Source organism: Castor canadensis, chromosome 1 (genome assembly GCF_047511655.1).
Source record: "Castor canadensis chromosome 1, mCasCan1.hap1v2, whole genome shotgun sequence".
NCBI lineage: Eukaryota > Metazoa > Chordata > Mammalia > Rodentia > Castoridae > Castor > Castor canadensis.
The window spans coordinates 7,721,045-7,741,983 of NC_133386.1; the positions used below are offsets into that span (position 1 = coordinate 7,721,045).

The 20,939-nt window shown below is 45.6% G+C and overlaps 1 protein-coding gene across 2 annotated transcripts in view; it reads right to left on the reverse strand.

Annotated features, from left to right (window-relative positions):
* The window catches only part of Igf2r (insulin like growth factor 2 receptor), a 104,055-nt gene that overhangs the window by 34,695 nt on the left and 48,421 nt on the right, over nucleotides 1–20,939 (reverse strand). For both annotated transcript variants that reach the window (XM_074071077.1, XM_074071084.1), the window contains 12 exons: nucleotides 17,397–17,561; nucleotides 14,894–15,034; nucleotides 13,235–13,378; nucleotides 11,860–11,997; nucleotides 11,176–11,323; nucleotides 10,405–10,582; nucleotides 9,548–9,663; nucleotides 8,942–9,110; nucleotides 7,061–7,240; nucleotides 5,172–5,273; nucleotides 3,510–3,611; nucleotides 1,129–1,324 (listed from right to left, as the gene is read on the reverse strand). In XM_074071077.1, the coding sequence (XP_073927178.1) occupies nucleotides 1,129–1,324; nucleotides 3,510–3,611; nucleotides 5,172–5,273; nucleotides 7,061–7,240; nucleotides 8,942–9,110; nucleotides 9,548–9,663; nucleotides 10,405–10,582; nucleotides 11,176–11,323; nucleotides 11,860–11,997; nucleotides 13,235–13,378; nucleotides 14,894–15,034; nucleotides 17,397–17,561 (1,779 nt within the window). The remainder of the gene's footprint in view (nucleotides 1–1,128; nucleotides 1,325–3,509; nucleotides 3,612–5,171; nucleotides 5,274–7,060; nucleotides 7,241–8,941; nucleotides 9,111–9,547; nucleotides 9,664–10,404; nucleotides 10,583–11,175; nucleotides 11,324–11,859; nucleotides 11,998–13,234; nucleotides 13,379–14,893; nucleotides 15,035–17,396; nucleotides 17,562–20,939) is intronic.

A 20,939-nucleotide genomic window follows, 5' to 3' on the forward strand; every position in this document is an offset into this window, starting at 1 on the left:
AGACCTGGGAAGTCTGGAGCTGTGGGTTGGAGAAGCCCTAGAATGCTGTAGGCAGAGCTAGATGAGCGATTCTCATGGGAGCTCAAAAGACCAGAATGACAGAAATGCAGGCAGCAAAGACAGTAGCATTTTTAACAACCACACGACACACCAACTGCTCTCAAGTTCACCGTGGTGTGATGGAAGACCATAGGTTTTAACACCAAACATGTGGACTCTAAGTACCATTCTGCTGCTTACTAACTGTGTGGCCCTGGGCCAGATACGGCATCTCTGGGAATCTGTTTCCTCAGCTGCATTACACAAATACATTAGGTGGCAGAGCCAAGATCAGAATCCAAGAGCCCTGGATCCTCACTTTGACACTGCCCATCAATGAGCCATCAGCTTTGTCCCAGGCCCACGTCCTTTCTGGCTTTCGTTACCGCATGTGTAAAATGAGGCAGTGCTTACGCAGAAGAACTGAAGCACAGAAGAGGGTAAGACTCTCAGAACCAACGTAAGATTGGCCAGATGAGCATTTTAGCACAGGAAGCGTTTAACGTGTGGTACCCTTTACTGTACTAAAATGGCCACTGTCGTACCTGGACTTGACCTTGCATTTCCTGACACACGAAAAAATGATGACTATTTCTGTTGTACAACACAATAATAGAACAGAGTAAAAATGTTAATTTTAACACAGCAAAACTGTGTTCATTACATTAAGAAACCATAACAATAGAGCTGAAAAATAGGTAGAAAGAAAGCATTTAGGAAAATAAAGAGTAACTTTTATCATCTTCATCCATCACTTCTTCAGTGCCTAAAAGAAATGTGACAAATGGAAAATTAAAAACATCCACATCCAAGAATTGGAGGTGCGGACAAAAGAACACCAGGAAAAGGAAGGCAGGAGAGACAACAGTGAAGTGGTAACCCAGGGCCACCTCACCACAGTCACAGAGTTACAACAAAAGAAACTGAACAAAGCAGAGACAGAAAGAGGCAAGTGACGTGTGTGTTCAAGTACCTGGGGAATGAGAGAGATGAGCACCCTGCCAACAGTGCTAACAGAGCCCTTGAGGTTCACAGTCAGTCATAAAACCTCTGGCTCTGTTAGGTGAAAAACAACAAAGCTGCGCTCACCTTTGTCTGTGGGAGACGACCCTTTGTAGGTCAGAGTCAGGAAGCCCTCAGTGGATAGCTGGAGGCTTTTCTCAAATCCAACTGGCCTTTCTGGCTTCAGGTTCTTCAGGTCTTCTACCTGGGTTCCTACCTCACAGCCAAAGGCTGGCTTTCCACCAACGGTCCCACAGGCGGGCATTGCACCACAGACATTGAACTGGAAGCCGGAGGGTAAAAAACCACATAGGTGCATTTAGGCTCCATGACTTACCATAGTCAAGTTGCCTACCTACCAAAAATCCCACTAGGTTAAATATCTGGTGTTATTGTCAATTACAACTTTCCCCATTTGGGTAGGTAAATCTTAAAGTTAGTTAGTAAGTAAGGCAAAAATCTAAGTTCAAATAGCAATACCCATAAATTTCCTTTAAGGTTTAGTACACAAGTTCTACTCATTTATATACCCCTGTATCTTCAAATGCATAACATATTATATGTCATGACGTACCATATATAATAAAGACAATGTATATAAACCATAACTTTTATAACATTTTAAATTATATAGTTGGAAGTCATGTTAATTATAAGTAAATATAAAGTGGTGCCCCTACATTTCTTGAAGGTGTTGCTATCATTCCATTAAAAATCAGTTAACTTTACTATAATTACAAAAACAAAATGCACTTTGCTCCTCTGGTGTGAAGATACAGAAAGGAAAGACCTCTCCTCTCTGATTAGTGTTAATGGACAATGAATACAGAGTTTGGAACTGCATAGAGGAAGTGTTCTGAGTAAAGACCAAAGTTCCCTACTTAGGAGATGGCTGGTGAGAGCTAGACCCTACCCAAGTACTCATGGGTCCTAGTGGGCTACATCCAGGGTACTAACCATGGGAATCAGAGGCAAGTTCCCTTTCCTTCCTTCCAAATCTCACCTATCAGTTGACAACAGAGCTGGGAGGGGCTTGAGCTATGGTCTGCCACGCTGTGGGCAGTGGTCATCCAGCTGCCCAGCGTCCGCACGCCCCTACAATCAGTAGATTTGGGCACTCTTAGAGATCCCCACATGGGAGCTCCAGCAGCAGGGGAATGTGCCAGTGAATGTCCAGGGCAGCTAAGTCCCACAAAATGGACAAGACAGCGAGGTGCTCTGCCAATCAACTTGTGGGTCTCTGCAACTGAGAGCCATGATCTGCCAAGCCACCTTCTAACAACCTGGCTAGAACACAAGGCAGGACCTCTCTGCTCTGCTTCTGGCATATTGTCTAGAGTCCCCTGCCTCTCACACTCCCACAGGCAGCCAAACACACTCAACCTAATGCTGGGATATGCTGCCTGGCATAAACCAAATTTTGCTGTTTGGTAAATTGAACAGTTCTAGAATTAACACGTAACACTGAGGCCATTAAACACTTAGTATCTATCATTATGAAATGGAAGAGGCCCCTGTAAAAACATGCTGGAGGATGGGGGCAGGAGGAAAAAGCCAAAGCCAGCTGAGGAATGAATCCCACCCTAGGAGTTTTTCTGGCCAGGGGATGTCTGTGTGCCTTTCTGCTTGTGATGTTTCACCTCACAGTTCTCCTCTGCAGCAAATTACTATAGGATGTTCTCACTGCCAACATCCTGTTTGCAAAGCTACTCTATTGTTCTAATGTGGACATTGCTATGTGAACTTAAGCCACAATCAAGATATTTTAAAAGCTTTCTCCCAGACTGAGGGCATGACTCAAGTGGTACGGTACTAGCCTAGCAAGCTCAAGGCCCATGGTTCAACTCCTAGCACTGCAAAAAGAAAATTTTTTTAATTTTCTCCTCTTGTAGTAGTTTATGTGATTTTCTACCTTACAGCTCCAGGCAAACCATCTGGGCTATCCACGAGGACGCGCCCTTGGAAGATTTCAGAGCACAGCCATCCTGTGCTCCTTTTACAACATAATCCTGTCACGACTTCCTCTTGGCTAGTAGGCCTCATACTGCAGTGGGTACCAAAATCACTTAGAGGACTTGCTAAATCACACTGTCTGCCCACCTCCAAGCTGCCAATTCACAAGGTCTGGAGTGAGGCTCAGCAATCTATGTTTCTAACAAGGTCCCAGGTAATGTGCTGCTTCTGCTTTGGGGACCACTGCTAGACACTCAGCAAGCAGTCAGGAAGAGTAACTGTCCCCATGTCCCCGTATCTAAACTGTACCAGGTGGTACAATGGTATGTTGGTGATGCTGTGAACTTCATTTTTCCCCCTGAACCTGTTTTCAACACAGGTAGAATGGGGTAAGAGCTGCCATCACACTGCTCTAGGCGACTCCTGAGAACATCTGCCTCCTTGAATCACCAGTTGCAGGTGACTAATGACTGTCCCCTTGATTTGAAACTGGAAATTCACCAAATCACTCTTACCACAAAGGTCTTTCCAATGCCTGAGACCACATATCCTTGAGAACTGTTGAGTGGGTTAAGATTAAACACAAATCCACTGTTGGGGTCCCTGATAGAGCAAGCCTATAGGAAACAAAAGAAGGGAAGGAAACACATTGAATACAATTCCACAAGAGGACAACAAACACATTTTGACTTTACAGAGCTGTGCCTCCGTTCACTTAAAAATCCGTATCAGGCTGAAGGCACAGTTCAAGTGGTAGAGCACCTGTCTGGCATGTGTGCAGCCCTTTGTTCAATCCCCAGGACCATAAGAAAAATAAATAAAACTAAATTCCTACTAAAAAGGCAGGCCAACATGCCCTCGACAGCCCGTTCAAACACAGCCCTTTGCCTACACAGTACAGAGACATGACTCGGAGGGTTAAACTTACTCTGGAAGGCTCTTGAACCACTGCATTACCTGAATAAGACTACTGCTAATCCCTAAAGGGAAGGCAGGTGGAACTGTAGAGACCCAGCACTAGTTTCTTAAGAAAAAAATAATCAGAAATTTCATGTTCTATTTTCTGTCTCAATTATTCACATGAAGGGGTCGATGGCAGTATGACAGGACAACTCACAATTTCCTCTCTTCTGGGTGTCAGGCCTCCTGTATCCAGCAAGTACAGAGAACAGGGCAGCAGTCACAGTCTAGAAACCTAAGTCTGTCCCCACTCTGACTGAGGGACCTTGAGTTAAGGTCATCTGTGTGAATCAGACCCGGTCTCTGCTGCCAGACTCTAGATTAAAAAGGCAGGGAGGAAAACATGTCCCACAACTATAAAGAAATACACACAGCGCCAGCAAAGCAACTCACTGCCCCAAGGTGGGCAGAGAGAACAGTAGAGCAGCTAGTGCAGAAAGGAGTGGGGCTGCACCCAAACCAGTGGTACCAGTCCAGGTGCTAGAGCAGTGACCATTGGAAAGCGAGAGAGGCTGGAAAATGCAGCTGTAAGTGGAACATGTTAGAGAGAATGGGCTCCACCCTACAGATCGCATCAATGAGACCCAACGGCTCTATCTACCCTGTGCATCAGGGCATATCAGAACACTCGGGGGTTAGGGCTATAGCTCAGTGGTAGATACAGCACTTGCCTAGCATGCAAAACGCCCTGCACTGGATCCCCAGTACATGGGCTCTTGCCTACAGATAGAATCACATGAAGCACACGGGCTCTAGCCTGCAGGGATAGAATCACATGAAGCACACGGGCTCTAGCCTGCAGGTATGGTCACAGTAGGATACATATATGGACTTTACTCTGTGGATAAGAGCAGAGCACATGAAGCCTGTGGGGCCAGATATTGAAATGCTTTAGGGGTGGGTGACATATAAATTAGGCAGACCTCTGGCGGTGATGGAGAATCCCAGTGCCCACTAGAAAGAGATAAGGGGCAGGGAAAAAGGAAGGGATCAGCAGTGAGCAGGGAGCAAAACTGAGGGTCCTGGTTCTCATTCTGGGATATGGGGGTGAAGGTTAGGGAGAGGAATGCTGAATGACCTTTAGGCACTTGTCAATGTACAAGGGATGGTGACAGCTGGTTCAGAGAGCAGGGGCAGGAGGCAGGTCAGGACTGGCTACCTGGATGGAAACATCCAGCAGGAGGCTCAGTGAGAGAGCCATATGACAACACACGTACCTGGTCTGCATCTGTAATCGTCTGGACAGGGCAGGCTGCCTCTGTGTTCCACAGGAAACTAACCACACATTCCCAGTTGAAAGTAAATATGGGGTGGGTGTTCTGAAAGGTCAAGTACATGGTAAGAGTCAGCAGAACAACCATGTAGCCAACAGAACACCAACCCAGGACCTAACAGCGGCTAACACTCTACAGAGCATTTGTTATGCATCAGCACTTACTGTGCGTTACCTACTGCTAATTTAATGTTCTCATTATCCCTACAAAGGAGGGGTCATCTCTTATGCTTGGATGTTAGGAAATATGAGATCATTCCAGCAGTAAATGGGAGGACTGGGATCTCAACTCCAGTGTCAATCCGAGCCCAAGCTTTTGAAAAACTCTCTACACCAAAAGCTGACTGCAGGAAGCCAGACAGAAAAAACAACCATATATCCAATTTCACAGATGCAAGCTGGAATTAGCCAAAACTGACCTGGGGTTCAGAGGTCAGGAGACGGGCTGTGATGTGATAGGAAAGGGCACGAGAGGAGCCGATGGTGTTTCTTGATATGGGTTCAAGTGTGTTCAATTTCTGTGAAAGGGGCTGTTACTGATTTATAATTTGTGTGTTTCAATAAAAAGCCCCGTCCTTCTGTGACAATGGGTCCTCCATTGCATCTAACAGGAGCTCGTGCATCAAGTGTGCACTGTACACCAGGCGCTGCACTGAGGTCTTTCCTGGCATTTCTCAACCAAGTCAGTAAGTCCCCATGACACACAGTTGAGAAAAGTGAGGCCCAGAGAAGGGAAGCTGCCTCTCAGGATCATAGGTGAAAGACTGGTGGTCATCTGACTCCAGCCCACACCCCACCCACCAGTGATCTCCCAGGCCCCATGCTCAGCCTCAGCAGCCCCAGGAGCAAAACAGAAACACACCTGCTTCTCAACCTCATGACGTGGTCCTAAGAAGGAAGTGAGCTTTAACCATGGAAGCTCTGGGACTCACAGCACTGACTGTGAACAAGGCCTTTTCTTACTCACAAGTACTGCCTGGACCCACTCTGCCCTCCCCAGGCCCATAGGTGTGCTGAGCTCAGTGACAGTGTGAAACTACTCTGAAAATTAAGTAATGTATTAGAGAGAAGCTAAAAAATGGAGGGTCCAAAAGAACTTTCTGGAGCCACCCAGTATCAGACTGGCAACAACAATCTAGCTGGAGAGATGGTCCATGGCAGGGAACCCAGGACACAGAGCTTGCCAGGCAGGGATGGACATTGAAAACCAACATCTGCCAGCCTCAGAACCCAGGATCCCCTCCCACCCAGGGAGAAGAAAGCAGGTATCCCAGGCTCAGGCTGGTCATGGATTGTCTACAATCCATGGATGCATGCCACCCACATCAAGCATGTGCCCACACTCAGCGAGCTAGTAGTTTCTCCCCTGATCAGCGATCTTAGCAAGTGACAAGAAAAACCTGCACATCTCTGAGGTACAGGAACCTGAGTAACTCAGAGTCGACTGGACTGCAGAACAGAGGCCCAGAACAGCTGGCCCATATCAGAGAGCCAGGGCTCACTGTGACTGACCTTAACGAGCACTAACTCGATAAACAGGCCTTCACCCGACTACCTGGTAATTATTCAAAACACATGACCCAGGTATAAACCTATAACCCCTGATAAAAAAGCAACTGTGTTTGGGAGTCTTCAAAGTTCTGGACACGGATTCTGTGGTGGGTGTACCACACTGAGTATGTGCTTCATGGTCTTGATAACCCAAAAATGGCTAAAATGGCTGATTTTATGTCATATACATTATACTCCAATTAAAAACAAAAGCAACACATACTGACCCCCAAGGGTGTTTCTACTGGAGTTCTCCCGAACCCACCCCAGGTAGTGCCTTACCAGGTTCCCCCTGCCACAGACAAGATGGATCCTGGTGCTGTAGGTGGTCTTCCGGCCGTCACTACTGGTGCAGGCCGAGCCATTCACATACTCTAAGAGGAGGCTACCACTCTCCTCCACCACAGGGCCTGTCTTTGCAACTCCCAGGTTACTGATGGACACGACCTCAGCCAAGGAGCCCTGCAACACAGTGTCTGTTAGGCGTGCCAGGAAAGTAGCTGACTGCATCGCTAACAAAGTCACCTGTGAATCACGGTGGTCATGTCCCAGGAAGTAGTGTCTAAGAACTATGGAATACTGAACCCTGCTCCTAGGAGAACAACGTAATATACAGTGAGCTCGCCTTATGTGAGGATTTCTTACATGGTTTTGATCAAGCATGGTCACAAATATATACTATCCAAAAGAAATTTGGAAAACAAAAATTTTTAATTCCCACATACATATTACAGAGCTTGGATGACACAGAGAAGCCCAGTCAGTCCCATGTTATCATTAGTTGTATTTAAATTCTTCGATCTGCTGTTTCCCTGCCCTTACTTTTGTGAAAATATACCTCCTAATAAAGCAAATAGTGCCCCAAAAGTTAAGTGAAAGTTTGAGGTCTGTTGAAGGTCGCCTGTCTTCAGTGGATGCTGACCAGCGCTAGAGTCACAGGAAAAGGAATCGAGGACTCACAGTATTTGAGATACAGAGCATGGAGTAAGATCCAGGATTTGGTGAGCAGTACTGATACACACAGCAGTAATTTTTCTGACAGTAATGGAGCCTACTTGGTGTAGTTTCATGTTACAATGCTCAGACCCGCCATGCATATGGCCGGTAAATTTGAGTAATCTTAGAGCACAGTCTGCTTGGAACCACACACCCGTGGATACCAAGGGTCTGCTGCACACACACTATGTAGACTACAGTCTGGTAGTTACATCCTATGAAGTTGCTACTAACAAGAATTTCTAAATAAACCACTTCTCTGAGGGGGGCTGTGTAATAGGTACACGTAACTGACCTACATTATGGTCTTAAACCCTAAAAATGACTCATGCTGACAGATTCCACTATTTCATTTCACAAAAGGAAAAAGGAGGCTGAGAAGTGTTAAGCAATTCAGTCGAGACCATTCTGCTAACAGATGCCAGACTTGGACCCAAACCTCACCCAACCGCTCCAGAACTAGAGCTTCTTGCACTGCCTGCCCCCACCTCTCCATCCTCTGGTCATCTCAGTATGAGGCCAAAACAACTAGGCCACTAGCTGTGCATGCTGAGCCACTATGCACACCCAAAAATAATCAAGAAAGTCTCTACATGCTGATTTGGGGGCTACAAGTGTTGGTGTGTAGGGAAACTCGAGAAGGCAGAACTCTGCATAATGAAGATAGGCTGTGCTGTGAGGCCCTGCTCCAATAGAGAACACATGCACAGATAAGACACACCACCAGAGTGCGCCACCAGCATGGGCCAAAAGGTCACTCCTGGCACACATATGCTTGGAAACTTCGAGGAAACACACAAAAGCTCTAGCAGTCTCTGCGGTCCCGCAGGTGACAGGCACGTGCAGCTCAGCACCCTGAATGGCATAAACACTTGGAGCTAGTTTATCCAGAGCAAAATGTCTCTACAAGTATCTGCCGATGCACTCACAGATACCTGAACTCAGGCTATTAGTAGCTTCCCCTGTCCTTTATTTGATAAAAGGCAGCCAACACCACAGCACTTTCCTGAAGTTTTAAGTCCAAACAAAGATTCAAGTGTGATACACACTGTTCAGAAGGTAGATTAGTTTACAGAGAGGCCCTGCTCTCAAGGCTTTGCTTGAATGGCCAGGCCTGCTTTATCTACCCATTAATCCACACTGTCATGAGGAAAGATGATCACTCACCTGGTTATTTTCATACTTCATCTGGCAAGCCGATGCGTATCGATCGCAGCCTGGCACAGGATTCAGAGGCCGGCACACGTTTATGTAGTATTTCCTCCATGTGACGTGTTCCCTCGAGTTGTCCATGGCATACCAGTTTCCTCCACGACTGCCTTCAGACTTTACTAGGCTGAAATTCCACAGCAGAAGGCAGGTTTTTAAAAAGCTTACACAGTTCCAGCTGGCAACTTATTTCTAAGTAATTAGAGAAATAAACACCTATCAAATGGAAGGCTCAAACCACAAAGCGGGCTCACCATCCTCTGCATGCATCCTCTGCATGCACAGCGATTACATCTGACTGTCACGAGTTCTGTATGCAGTGGATTCCTTAAAATGCCCTTCCACTCTGCACTGCATCATTGCTTTAAATGATGAAGCTACAGACTGAGCGCGTGCCATAGCAAAGAACAACTGCTAACAAGATCAGACCTACAATTCCTTCTGCTTCAACCTTCCCGCTCTGTCCCTGCATTCTCAGCACCAACTCCACCTCGTGACCAGCTCCGTCCGTGCTCACCAGCAATCACACCAGACAAAGAACCAGGGCTGGCTGACTCTACCCACCTGGAAAGATCATACTGCTCCATTGTGGAGGGGTCGGTCACCACGCACTCCAGGGGCTCCTCTGGGCAGGCATAACTGGTGTACCACCGGAAGTTGTAGGTTGAGTTGTCCTCTTCCTAATCGCATGACAAGGAGGAAAGAGGGGTGGGTGGTACTACAGTCTGAATATGGAGTGTCCTTCAAAGCCTATGTGGTAAAGTTGTGGACCTAGCTTAGCACAACCTTTAAGAGGTGAAGCACACAGGTGGGAGGTCTTTAAGTCATTTGAGATGTGCCTAAGTGGATGATGGGACATTGGTCTCTTTCTCACTCTCTCTGTGCGTCCTGGCCATGAGGATAGTGGCTTTGCTCTGGCACAGGTTCTCTGTCATGATGTGGGCGGGGAGGGCTCACCATAAGCCCAAACCAACCATAGATTGAAGTCTCTGAAACTATGAGCCTAAATAAACCTTTCCTAAGTTTATTGCCTCACGTATTTGCTATAGTGTCAGAAAACTAACACAGATAGCAAAAAAGGGAAACATTAGGCAAAGACAGCATTTAAAAAAATAGTAATAAAGACATCATGTTAAATAAAGACTGCATGAAAGAAAGTTTACTTTGTCCATCTTCTTTCATTGTACTGAAAGGAAGATTGCCTGGGAAAAAATTAAGATGGCAATTTGGCCTTGGTTAAGTGGAAATAAAGGATAATTTTTGATGCTTTTGCATATTTTGTATCCAAAATCAACAGGGCTGTGGACTATCATTGAGGTGTATGGTGCTTTAACAAATGAATAAATACTGCCTATACACCCTGACAAATCTAAAACAGTCTCAAGAATACCCACGGAAAAACCTCAGTGGACAAGTCCTACCTGATATTCGGGGAAACCCACTCCGGCATCTCGGTCACAAAGGAAAGTGATCAGTGTTGCTCTTGGTGTGTGCTTTTCATTGTTATAGGGTGTTCCATCCTTGTAGCTCAACTGGATCATTCCATCATAGTATGAAAGCTTAGCATTACTTAGTCCCAGGTTCCAAGACTTCTTATCACTGAAATAAATACACAAAATTCCCAATTCCAAGCTCTCCAAGGCTGCACATGGACAGAAAAGCCAATAAGCAGAGTGGAGGGTGGAGGGGACGGGGGAGGGTACACACAGGGCTGCAGCCCACAAGAATCCCATATGATCTCTAACTGCATGTGAAGGAGGGCTTACCACCTGGACCCAAATCTACTCTCAGCGCTACTGACTTAAAAGCTCAATTCACTTCATTTGAACTAATACTGCACAGAATGGAGAAATACATACATAAACATCCACAAACTGAGAAGTGCAAAATACACAAAAGAGGGCACTGTATAAGCCCACCCCTCTTCCCTACCACATCACTTATTCCTTTAAGTTAAACTCCTGGCATCCTGTAGTTTTTTGGCCAAGTATTCTCAGTGGTTAAAGGCTTATCATATAAAGCAATGATGTTAGCAGAGACCATACCTATTCCCAAATAAAATATTTGTTAGCACATTGCCTAGCAAGTGTAAAGCCTGGAGTTCAAACCCCAGTACCATCAAAACAACAAGAGCAAAAATATTTGTTAGAACAAAATGCCAAAGAACAGACCCGCAATGAGAAGTCACTTGCCTTTTGGCTACCTGGCAGGCCCCAGAGTCTGTCTGACAGAAGTCCATGGACACTGCGCCACAAACATTTATATAGAAGTCATACTTCTCTGTCCCAACCTTATAGGCACCATTTTTCTTTGTGAGAGGTGACAAATCAAATGAGAACCCTAAAAATAAAAACAACAGAAGGATGTAAGACCAGTCAGAAAACAGTCAACAAGGTGACCTCACCCCAGTTTTAGAAGCAATTCTTGCAACAGGAAGAGAAAAGTCAGAAAAGACACTTTTCCCCTCAGGCTGCCAATTCTGTAATGACAAACATTTCCCGTGAAGATGGAGTTCACACCACCTTCCCTTTATTCATAACTGCTAGTCTCATAAAATACTGGTATGTTCAGGCAGGACAACTCAGTCCAATGGCCTTCTTATACCGTCTCCCCAGGTTTCTGGGCTAGGACTCATGCAAATGCCTTTCAAACATGAGTGACTCCCTTCTGCTCAAGCAAACCCAACCCACCCATAAACTGAAGATGGTATCTTCAATAGCCCAACCCCAAACGCCAGGTGTTTGGAATTCTGGTCAAACCACATTAACAGAATTCTAAAGCAGGTTGCCTCTGAAGCACTCACAGAAAGGGTTTAGAAAGGCCTTATGCTAGCTCCAAGTCACATTAGACAACAGGGGCACTGCATAGACACACACCTGCCTGGGAATCGAAGACTGTACAGTTCTCTCCTTCCGTCTTCGACAGCACACAGGCAGCTGCTGTGTGCCACTCGAACTCATAGAAGCATCCATTATCCCCAGAAGTTCTCAACACTGGAGCACTTTCTAGATCACCTGTCAGAGGGAAGGAAAAAATCAATCATTAAATCTTTCCTTATTCTTGCTCTGTTAATAGCCTTGGAAGGAATGGCAAGAAATGAGGTACAACACCTTCAGGGGCAGAAAATGGCCCTATAAATACCGTATGATTCAAGTTTGAAGAGGTCACTAGAATAGTAAAGTTTGCAGAGAGAAAACAGAATGATGGCTGCAAGAGGCTAGGGGAACAGAGAGAGTTTAAGGGATACTGAGATTGGGAAGATGAAAACGCTCTAGAGGTGGATGGTGGTAGTGTTTGCAAAACCACGTGGATGTACTTAATACCCCCACTGAAAAGGATTACCATGATAGTATGCTATGCAGGGCTGCAGATGTGACTCAAGAGGTAGAGCACATGTCTAGTAAGCACTAAGCCCTGAGTTCAAACCCAAGTACCAAAAAAAAAAAAAATTGTTATACATACAACTTTTAAAAATTATTAAAATGGTAAAATTTATACCATGTATATTTTACCACAATATAACAAGAAAAAAAGTCCTAAATTAAAAAAAGCTAGAAAGAAAAAAATCATCACCTTTGACCTCCTACCTCCTATATGGCAGCTGGGAATTTATACAAAGGAAATATTTCAGTGAGAGGTGGAGACAGGATATGCACTACACAATTCCCATGCTGGAACATGCTACCCAACAATAGGGCTGATGCTTAAAAACAGTAGGACCCTGCCATGTCAACAAGGAAATCCCTAAACTTTATCAATAGAACCACACCACACAGCATTCACAAAACTGACAGTTTGAAGAACATTAAAATATGTGAATACAGATCTTTACTCAGAAAAAAACAAAGTGTACACTTACAAATAAAGGTGAGTGAAAATGAACACTACTTAAATGGTAAAACTATAGACAACATTTTGAGACCATTTATCATTTACCCATCCTTTGGAGGAAATTCAGCACCCCACATTGCTGATCCTGTATCAGTCCTAAAGAACAAGTCACTGTGCAGGGACTAATGACTCATTTGGAAAATAACAACACAACTCCCTGTTCATACCATATGGTTTCTCCATTTCTGGGCTAAAATCCAACTAACCGGTCTCCCTTTGCCAGAAACCAGGGAGCCTGAAGTGCCGGGCACTACCCCTTCTCTATCTGATCCCTCTGCAGAGATGAAGAGGAGCAGAAAAAGGAGACATGCCAGCACACCTCAGGCAAAAGGCACTAAACCATTCTCTTCTTAGTGTTACCTGGCTTGCACACAAGTGTGACGTTAGTTGTTATTTTCTTGCCCCCAGGACAATCATCACCATCTGAGTAAGAGAGCTGAATGTTTCCTTTCTCTCTTGAGGGAGAAGAGACAAACTTTCCCAGGTTTTTACTTCCAGTCTTATCTGGAAAGAGGAATAAAGGGGAACAAAAGGCACAGTGAAAAGTTATCATGTGCGGACAGAGAGGTAGCAAAGATCAGAAGGTGTACCCTGGCCCCTTCCCTGCCCACTCAAGCTGGCTGGGATGGAAATGGTCGCTCTTGAGTGGTAAATCTGAGCGTAACAGTGACATTAAGGACCCCAGGCCTAGCAGGAAAGTGTCATAAATGATACACTATGTCATCCAGGGGCACGAGGACAGAGTGGCAGCATAAGGGTCGTCTCCATCTGTAAGTAACACTATCCACATTTCTGGAGCCTTGGTTTATAGTCAAGGGCTGGGCTTTGTCCCTGCTCATGTGGGAGCTCACTAAACCCACCAAGCAACCCAAGCAGGTAGACACTGAATTCTTGGCTCAGTTACTTTTTGCTATAAAGTATTAAAGCTCCACCCCACCCCCCAATCCTTCATAAGACATGGACAAAACTACACCTGCTTTTAACGACACAGCTCTAGTTCTAAATACCAGGGTAATTCCTTACCTCCAACCAAGCCTCATGATGCCTTCTCAAATGTTTGCAACATGTTCTCATTACTCTCACTGTCTGGCATTTTCAGGGTACATCACAAATGAGAAACAACTGAACCTCTCTATCATATTGAGATACCTATGTAATAGCTACAGCACCAAAACAATGAGAACGAGAAAAACCAGAGGCCACATGCATTTATCCAAAGGCTCCAGCAGGTGCCATGTCCCCTAAACCATAACGTCTGAACAAATTAGGGACGAGGTACAGTGACTCACACCTGTAATCCCAGCTTCTCAGGAGGCAAAGATTGAGAGGATCATGGTTTGAGGCCAGCCTGGGCAAAAAGTTAATGAGACCCACCCCTCCCCCATCTCAATCAATAAGCCAGGCATAGTCACACGCCTGTAGTCCCAGCCATATGGGAGGACACAGGTCGGGGGACTGTGATCCAAGACCAGCCCCTGGCAAAAAAACACAAAAACCTATCTGAAAAATAAAGCAGAAAAGGGCTTGAGGCATGGCTCAAGTGGGAGAGCACCTGCCTAGCAAGTTCAAGGCCCTAAGCTCAAACTCCAGTACCACCAAAAAAGAAAAAAAAGTCAACTTTACAAAAGCACTAGCAATGTTATTCTTCAGGCTACAAAATGAAAAGACAGTCAAGTCCCCCAGTGTGTTTCTAGTTATGGCTTCAGACAACAACAGAAGGCTTTGGCAAATCTAGAGATTGCACTGTGTACCCAGCTGCAATGTCGCTGGAGTCATTAAAAATTGTTTTTATGACTGCCCAAGTGACTCAAGTAGTAGAGCACCTGCTTAGCAAGTGTGAGGCCCAGAGTTCAGAGCCCCAACCCAAAACCATTCTTTACCATCTTTTATGCTTGAACCCAGAAACAAGGAACCTGAGATGGCCCATAGGAGGGTTCACTCCACAGGAAGAATCTGGGCTCCATCCACTTCTACTTCAGGAAAAGAGGCATATGCACCTTCCCTCTGGGGACAACTCACCGACTGCACACACAGCAGCTTCTTCAGGACAGTTTCTGGCCCTGCCCTCCGGCAGCACTCGGTGGCAGACATTAATGAAGAAATACTTCTTTTCTGTTTCTGTCTGGCTGCCATCCACAGCTTCCCAATTCTGCTCTGATTCTGTAACCAGAAAATAAGGTTCTTTAGCCAAAAGCAATGAATCCTTTCCCTGTGGGTCACACCATAAATGATGACTAACCAAAGGTCAAGCATACTTGGTCAGGAAATTTCTGGCACTCAGGGTTGTGGCACCTGGGAAAGCTAGACACAAGAGTTACAGGGAGTCTCAGCTGAGCATAATAGGACCCAGTCACACACTGAACATCTTCAGAAGAACAGGCTTACCAGGGGACCAAGAAGTAAACAGCAAAGTTCCTCCAAGATCCACAGTACAAAACCAGAGGCTGAGAACCAAATCAGAAAGCCAAGTGATCTGTTAGGCCAGGCGGAATGGCATACCATTGGTAACACACCAATCTGCAGACCTCATGAAGGCCTATGCTGCTAAGAAATCTACATCCTCTTACATACATGCTGACTGGAGGCTTGATGCCACGGAAGGTGAGCAGGACGAGTATGGCCACAGAGCCCAAAGGCTGGGCCATCAGAGTGAAGACACGGATCAGTATCAGCTGGAGGAGGAGGAAGGGCCTGGCCTGGCCATTAAGAATATGTAGGCAAAGGAAAGAGAGGTTGTGAGAAGCATAAACACCATCCCACGAGTAGGCGCTGGAGGACAGATGTGGAACTGTGTGTGAAGAAAGAAATAAAAATATAAAAGCACACAACTTTATCTGAAGTGCTTTTGCAGGGTGGAGAGCAGGGTTTAGAAAGCAAAAGCCCACAGCTCATCAGTGATGGCCCAGTGTTCTGGAGAAATACATAGCTGTTCCCAGGTCGACAGCCTAAAGAAACTACTCAAGACAGTATGGGTACCATAGGCCTCCCCTAAGCACTGAACATTTGGCCGCAGCGGGCTAAGTTCCCAGATGAGACTTTTTTAAGCAACAGGCAATTGCATGTGGACAGTATTTTTTGGGTTATCTAGGTACAAATGCTACACAAACACTTCCGATTTCTTAAGAACCAGAGCCACGTTGGGAAATCTGCTGTATGGACAAATGTATCTCTGAGTCCTCACAGACTCCAGGTTGTATCTTGTACATTTAAAACAGAAAATATTGGGTTGGGGGTGTAGCTCAACAGTAGAGCACACACGTGCTTTGCATGCAGGAGGCCCTAGGTTTGATCTCCAACACCTAAATAGATTAATATATTAATTTTTTTAAAATGCTGACTATAGAGACCTACCACCACGTTCAGTTTCCTGAAAGAAACAGGCCTGAAAAACTTGCTGGAGCCAACATGTGGGATGGGGCAACCTGGGTCCTCAACCAAAGCTGTACTCTTGAGACTGGAGCTCTTTCCACTTTGCAGAGAGCCAATCTTTTCTTAGTGAGCATGCATGGGACCCTAATCTCAGCTTCAGGGCTGTCACACTACTGAAGCCCAGGGATCACTTGCTGCCAAAGCTGTTTGCTAACACAGAGCACGAACACAAGAATGTCTGCATGTGCAGACGCTCAAACCCACCACACCAGAGGAGTTCCTCTAACATTGTACTTTTCAAACCACATGGACCTCAGAAGACATGCAGCAGGCCTGCCACAGCTCATAATATATGGCTTTATGCACGCCATTCTGTCTGTCTTAGGAAGGATCTCCACTTTACAGACACAACTGCCCCTAAATACCTAATTCAGGGCCACCCTGGTATGGCCACCCAGTGCCTTTCTAGTACCTGCCACGTAACGACTGCTCAGCCAGCCTTGCAGGCTCATCTGCACCGAGCCTGGCCTCACATTGATGCGGCATTGCACATCAGCCTGCTACAATTCTTCCAGAAGAACGAGGGTCATGCTGATGCCATTTCAGAGGCAGGAAAGGGCAGCAAGACACATGAGCAAGAACAAGGGATTGAAGGACAAGAATTGATATCAGCTTACCAGTCTCCACGGTCCCTATGCTAAATGCAAATACTGCCCACCAGTAGGCTGCTGGAAGAACTGAGTCTCTAAAATACAGATTCTAAACACAAAGCATAATACATGACACACAGGAGGCCCAGGCAGTTCTCACTGACTTCTTATAAGATGAGCCAAGGTAACTCAACCAGAAAATGACACAGTGGTTCTCACATCCAGGTATTTTTCCTCCCGATTCAATGTTTCTTATAATTTGTACTATTAAGGAGGAGGGAAAACAGGGCCACAAAACCATTACTTGGCAACTAAAAACCAATTCTAGTATTCTCAAAACTACTCAAAGGTCTGAGGGAAGGCTCACATGGTAGAGCACTTGCCTAGAATGTGCAAGCCCTGGGTTCAAGCCCTAGCACTATAATAAAATAATAATAATTTAAATAAATTACTAAGGGGCAACTGGACACAAGAGCTGAGGTCCACAAGCAAGGGGTGTATACCTGAGTGGCGAACCAGCACAGACAGGTCGTAACGCCTCTTCCCTTCACTGGCACCACAGAGGAGGTCTTCCTTCTCTTTGACACACGCGAACTTTGTGTCCCACGTGAAGAAGTAGGTGCAATCGACCTCCCCCGTGAACACAGGAACTCCTCTCCCATCATTACCTGCATGACATGAGAGGAAAACATTACATTCCCCAAACCAAGGATGGTCAGAGGAGCGAGGGAAGAAACAGAAACCAGGACCAAGCACCTGCCCAGTTAAACACGAAATCCAGTTTTTAGAGTCCCAGGGTCAGGGACGAGAGTGACTTCCATTAAGCTCCACACACTCACACATGACCCTAGCTAACAGTCTGCATCCCTTTCCTCTCAGTAAAGCCTGACCACTCAGGCATCACGGGATGTTGTTTAGGACACATCAATGAAACGAAGAGAGAGCTAAAGAGGAGCACGTGGTGATCTCTATCCCATTTCCTACACGGAGAAGAGGAAATGCTTCTTGTTTTTCCCATTTCTCCCCCATTTTTATCCTGTCGTGCTAAACTCCTTTCCTAATAAATTTTACTATTACTTTTAGTAAAAAAATAAAAACAGAAAAAGGGGCATGTAGGGATGGCGGAGTGGCTCAAGTGATAAAGCACCTGCCTAGCAAGCGTGAGGCCCTAAGTTCAAACCCCAGTACTGCCAAAAAAGAAAAAGGAAAAAAAAAAATTAAAAAACAGGGCGGGGGGAGCACATGTGGGCAACAGAGCAGGCCTCTGCCACTCCAGGCTGTGGTCAGCCTGCATGGGACTCCAGAAATAGGACAGAGAGCAGAGCGCCAGATCCCAGAGTGTCACAAACTAATGATGTAATCGTGTCAATTCAAGTTTCCTGGGACTTGTCCCAGTGTCGGAGGAGAAAGCACAGAGAACCCCTGCAGCATCTCCAACTGCAGCACTCGAGATTCAATGCCAACCCCTTGAATCAGAGGCACCTCCAGAGCACTGGTGTCCTGTGACCTGATATGTGTTTGCAACAGCCCCTTGAATCAACAGCCACCACCTCCTCCTCACCCCACAGATCCCACTTGAATCAACAGCCACCACCTCCTCCTCACCCCACAGAGCCCCTGGCAAGAACAGGGAGGCACGGTTCTTCATAGGCCACTTCCACATAGCCAGGCTTTACAGTCAGGATTCAGCAAACTCCGCTGCTCCTCCCCTGCTGGAAACCCTATCCCTTCGCCTTTCCCAGCTAGTGGGCCACTGGCACGGGGTTCCTTATTTTTCCACCCTTGGTGGTTTCATAATCCTTGCCTGAACCTCCCACACGTCTGCCTACCTCCTTGAAAGTTGGTGTCCTGAGCTGTTTCATGTTCTAAGGAAAGGGGAAGTGAGGTTTTGCACCAAGGGCAAATGGTGTTTCCAACATAATTTCAATGAAATGTTGAATTCTATCACCTTTCTGAGTGAAACACCAGCATGCACAGCAAAACTGTTCCAAGCACAAGCTGAGCCAGGTGCTAAGTGAAGCATCTTGGCTGTACCGACAGACACTGCACAGAACTTATGCACCAGTGTACCTGTCCTCAAAGCCTATGTCATGGGGACAATTTTAGCCCCAGTACATAGACTTAGGGAAGCTAGATAACTCACCTATGGAATCATGGCTAGAAAGGAGGGGGCAAGAATCAAACACAGATGGTGTAGCCCTGGTCCTGAGCTCATAACCACAAGACAGGAGCTCCCCATTCTACTGTTTCTCTATTTTCCTCTTTTTTTAATTTTTGGTTTTTTTCTCCTTGTGTTTTATTTGGTCAGTTGGTTTAGCTCTGTATTAATTAAGTACTGTAAAATCATTCTTTTTAAGAAAGACTGACTCCTATTTTCCTTTCCTGGGCAAGGTCCACAACCCACAGCCTGCTTCCCATAGCTGGGACCCTTGTGCCCAGGTGTGACAGGTGCAGTAGCTGTGTCACTCACTTGCTTTGAATCTGATACTGGATTCACAGCTTAAGCTAGCTATCTCACAAAACCTTGTTTCTGTAACCTATGCGCTCATTGTGGTTTTTTTACCAGATAAGGCTGCAAACAACACAGTGAAATCAGGAATAGTTCTAGAACTTGTCCTCCGATTTAGCTGGTTTTGCACCTGAAAGTAGCAATCTGCAGGCAGCATTTATCTGAATTGTTGCTTGTCATCTCTTATTTAATCCCACGAAGGACCTGAATAGAAAATTATGCCACCACTCCCTCTACCATGTGTTTGTTTTTAAGCATCATGGCTCTACCCTGAGCCTTCCTGGGGCCTGTGGATCCCACCCATCTGTCAATAGGATCAGCAAGAGTTCTTCACCATGTCTCCTTCACACATGGACTAGGACTCAGCGGTGCCAGCCTGGGTCCCAAGGCTCTAGTTTATCTCCCAGCACACCATTTTACATGGACCCACAGGATCTGATGTCCACAACCAGCTGAAGGGGCAGGAACAGGGGCAGCACTCCCTCCTCCATTCCTTTGCAAAGACAACACTCCTTTTCCCAAACCGTTGTATTTCCCTCGAGGGATGGAATGAAACTCCATTTCCCAGGCTCCCCTGCCTGTAAGGCTTAGCCAAATGACTCAATTATAGCCCATTAAAAAAAAAAATGCTATTCCCATTCTGCACAGACTGAGCCGACAGCAACACAAGACAGAGCTAGGTCCTCAAATGACATATGAAGCAGAGCCCCCAGCCCTGTCCTCAGCTACCTGCGCTAAGCTAAAGGACACTAAAGGACACAAACCTCTCACTGACAGAGCCACCTAAATTTGTGAGTAGTTGTTTTATTAGTCTATCCTAATATATTTTACTCTTCTTAAAAAATCATCCTAAGTCCTTATTTAACAGGATCACCAATAATAAGGCACCACTTTACAGCAAAGTAAATGAGTTATTTGAAAAAATAACTCGTACACACACACACACACACACACACACATATGTATGTACGTATCATGATCAAAATAATAAAACATATGCACCCTTTCAGACTTGAAATACATACATAAATAATTCCTGGAGATCCAAATCCAACTTTAACTATAAAGCACATTGTCTTGTATTACACAGCCAATTAGCACCCACTTACATCCAAACTACATCCCACTACATAGTAATGAGACACAGCTGTGTAGGAACATGGCACAAAGAAACACACTGAAACCGCTGAACAACACAGGGGAGGGAGAAAAGAGGGATGAAGACAATGGAGAGGTAAGACTGATTTAAGCACAATATATTTACAAGTGAAATACCAAGGCAAAATCCCCACCAAACAACAAACAACAAGGAACAGGAATATAAACAGGTCATGTTACAGGGAGGGCATTGGTGGGAGGGGGAGGGTAACAAAGAGGGAAGAGGAGGGTGATATGGTTGAGGTACTTTCTATGCATGCATGAATATGGAACACTGAAACCTGTCAAAGTCATTTTAAGAAGGGGAGTGGGTTAGGAGGGAGAATAATGGAAGGGATGAACCAAACTGGGGTATAACGTGTATAAACAGAAATGTCAC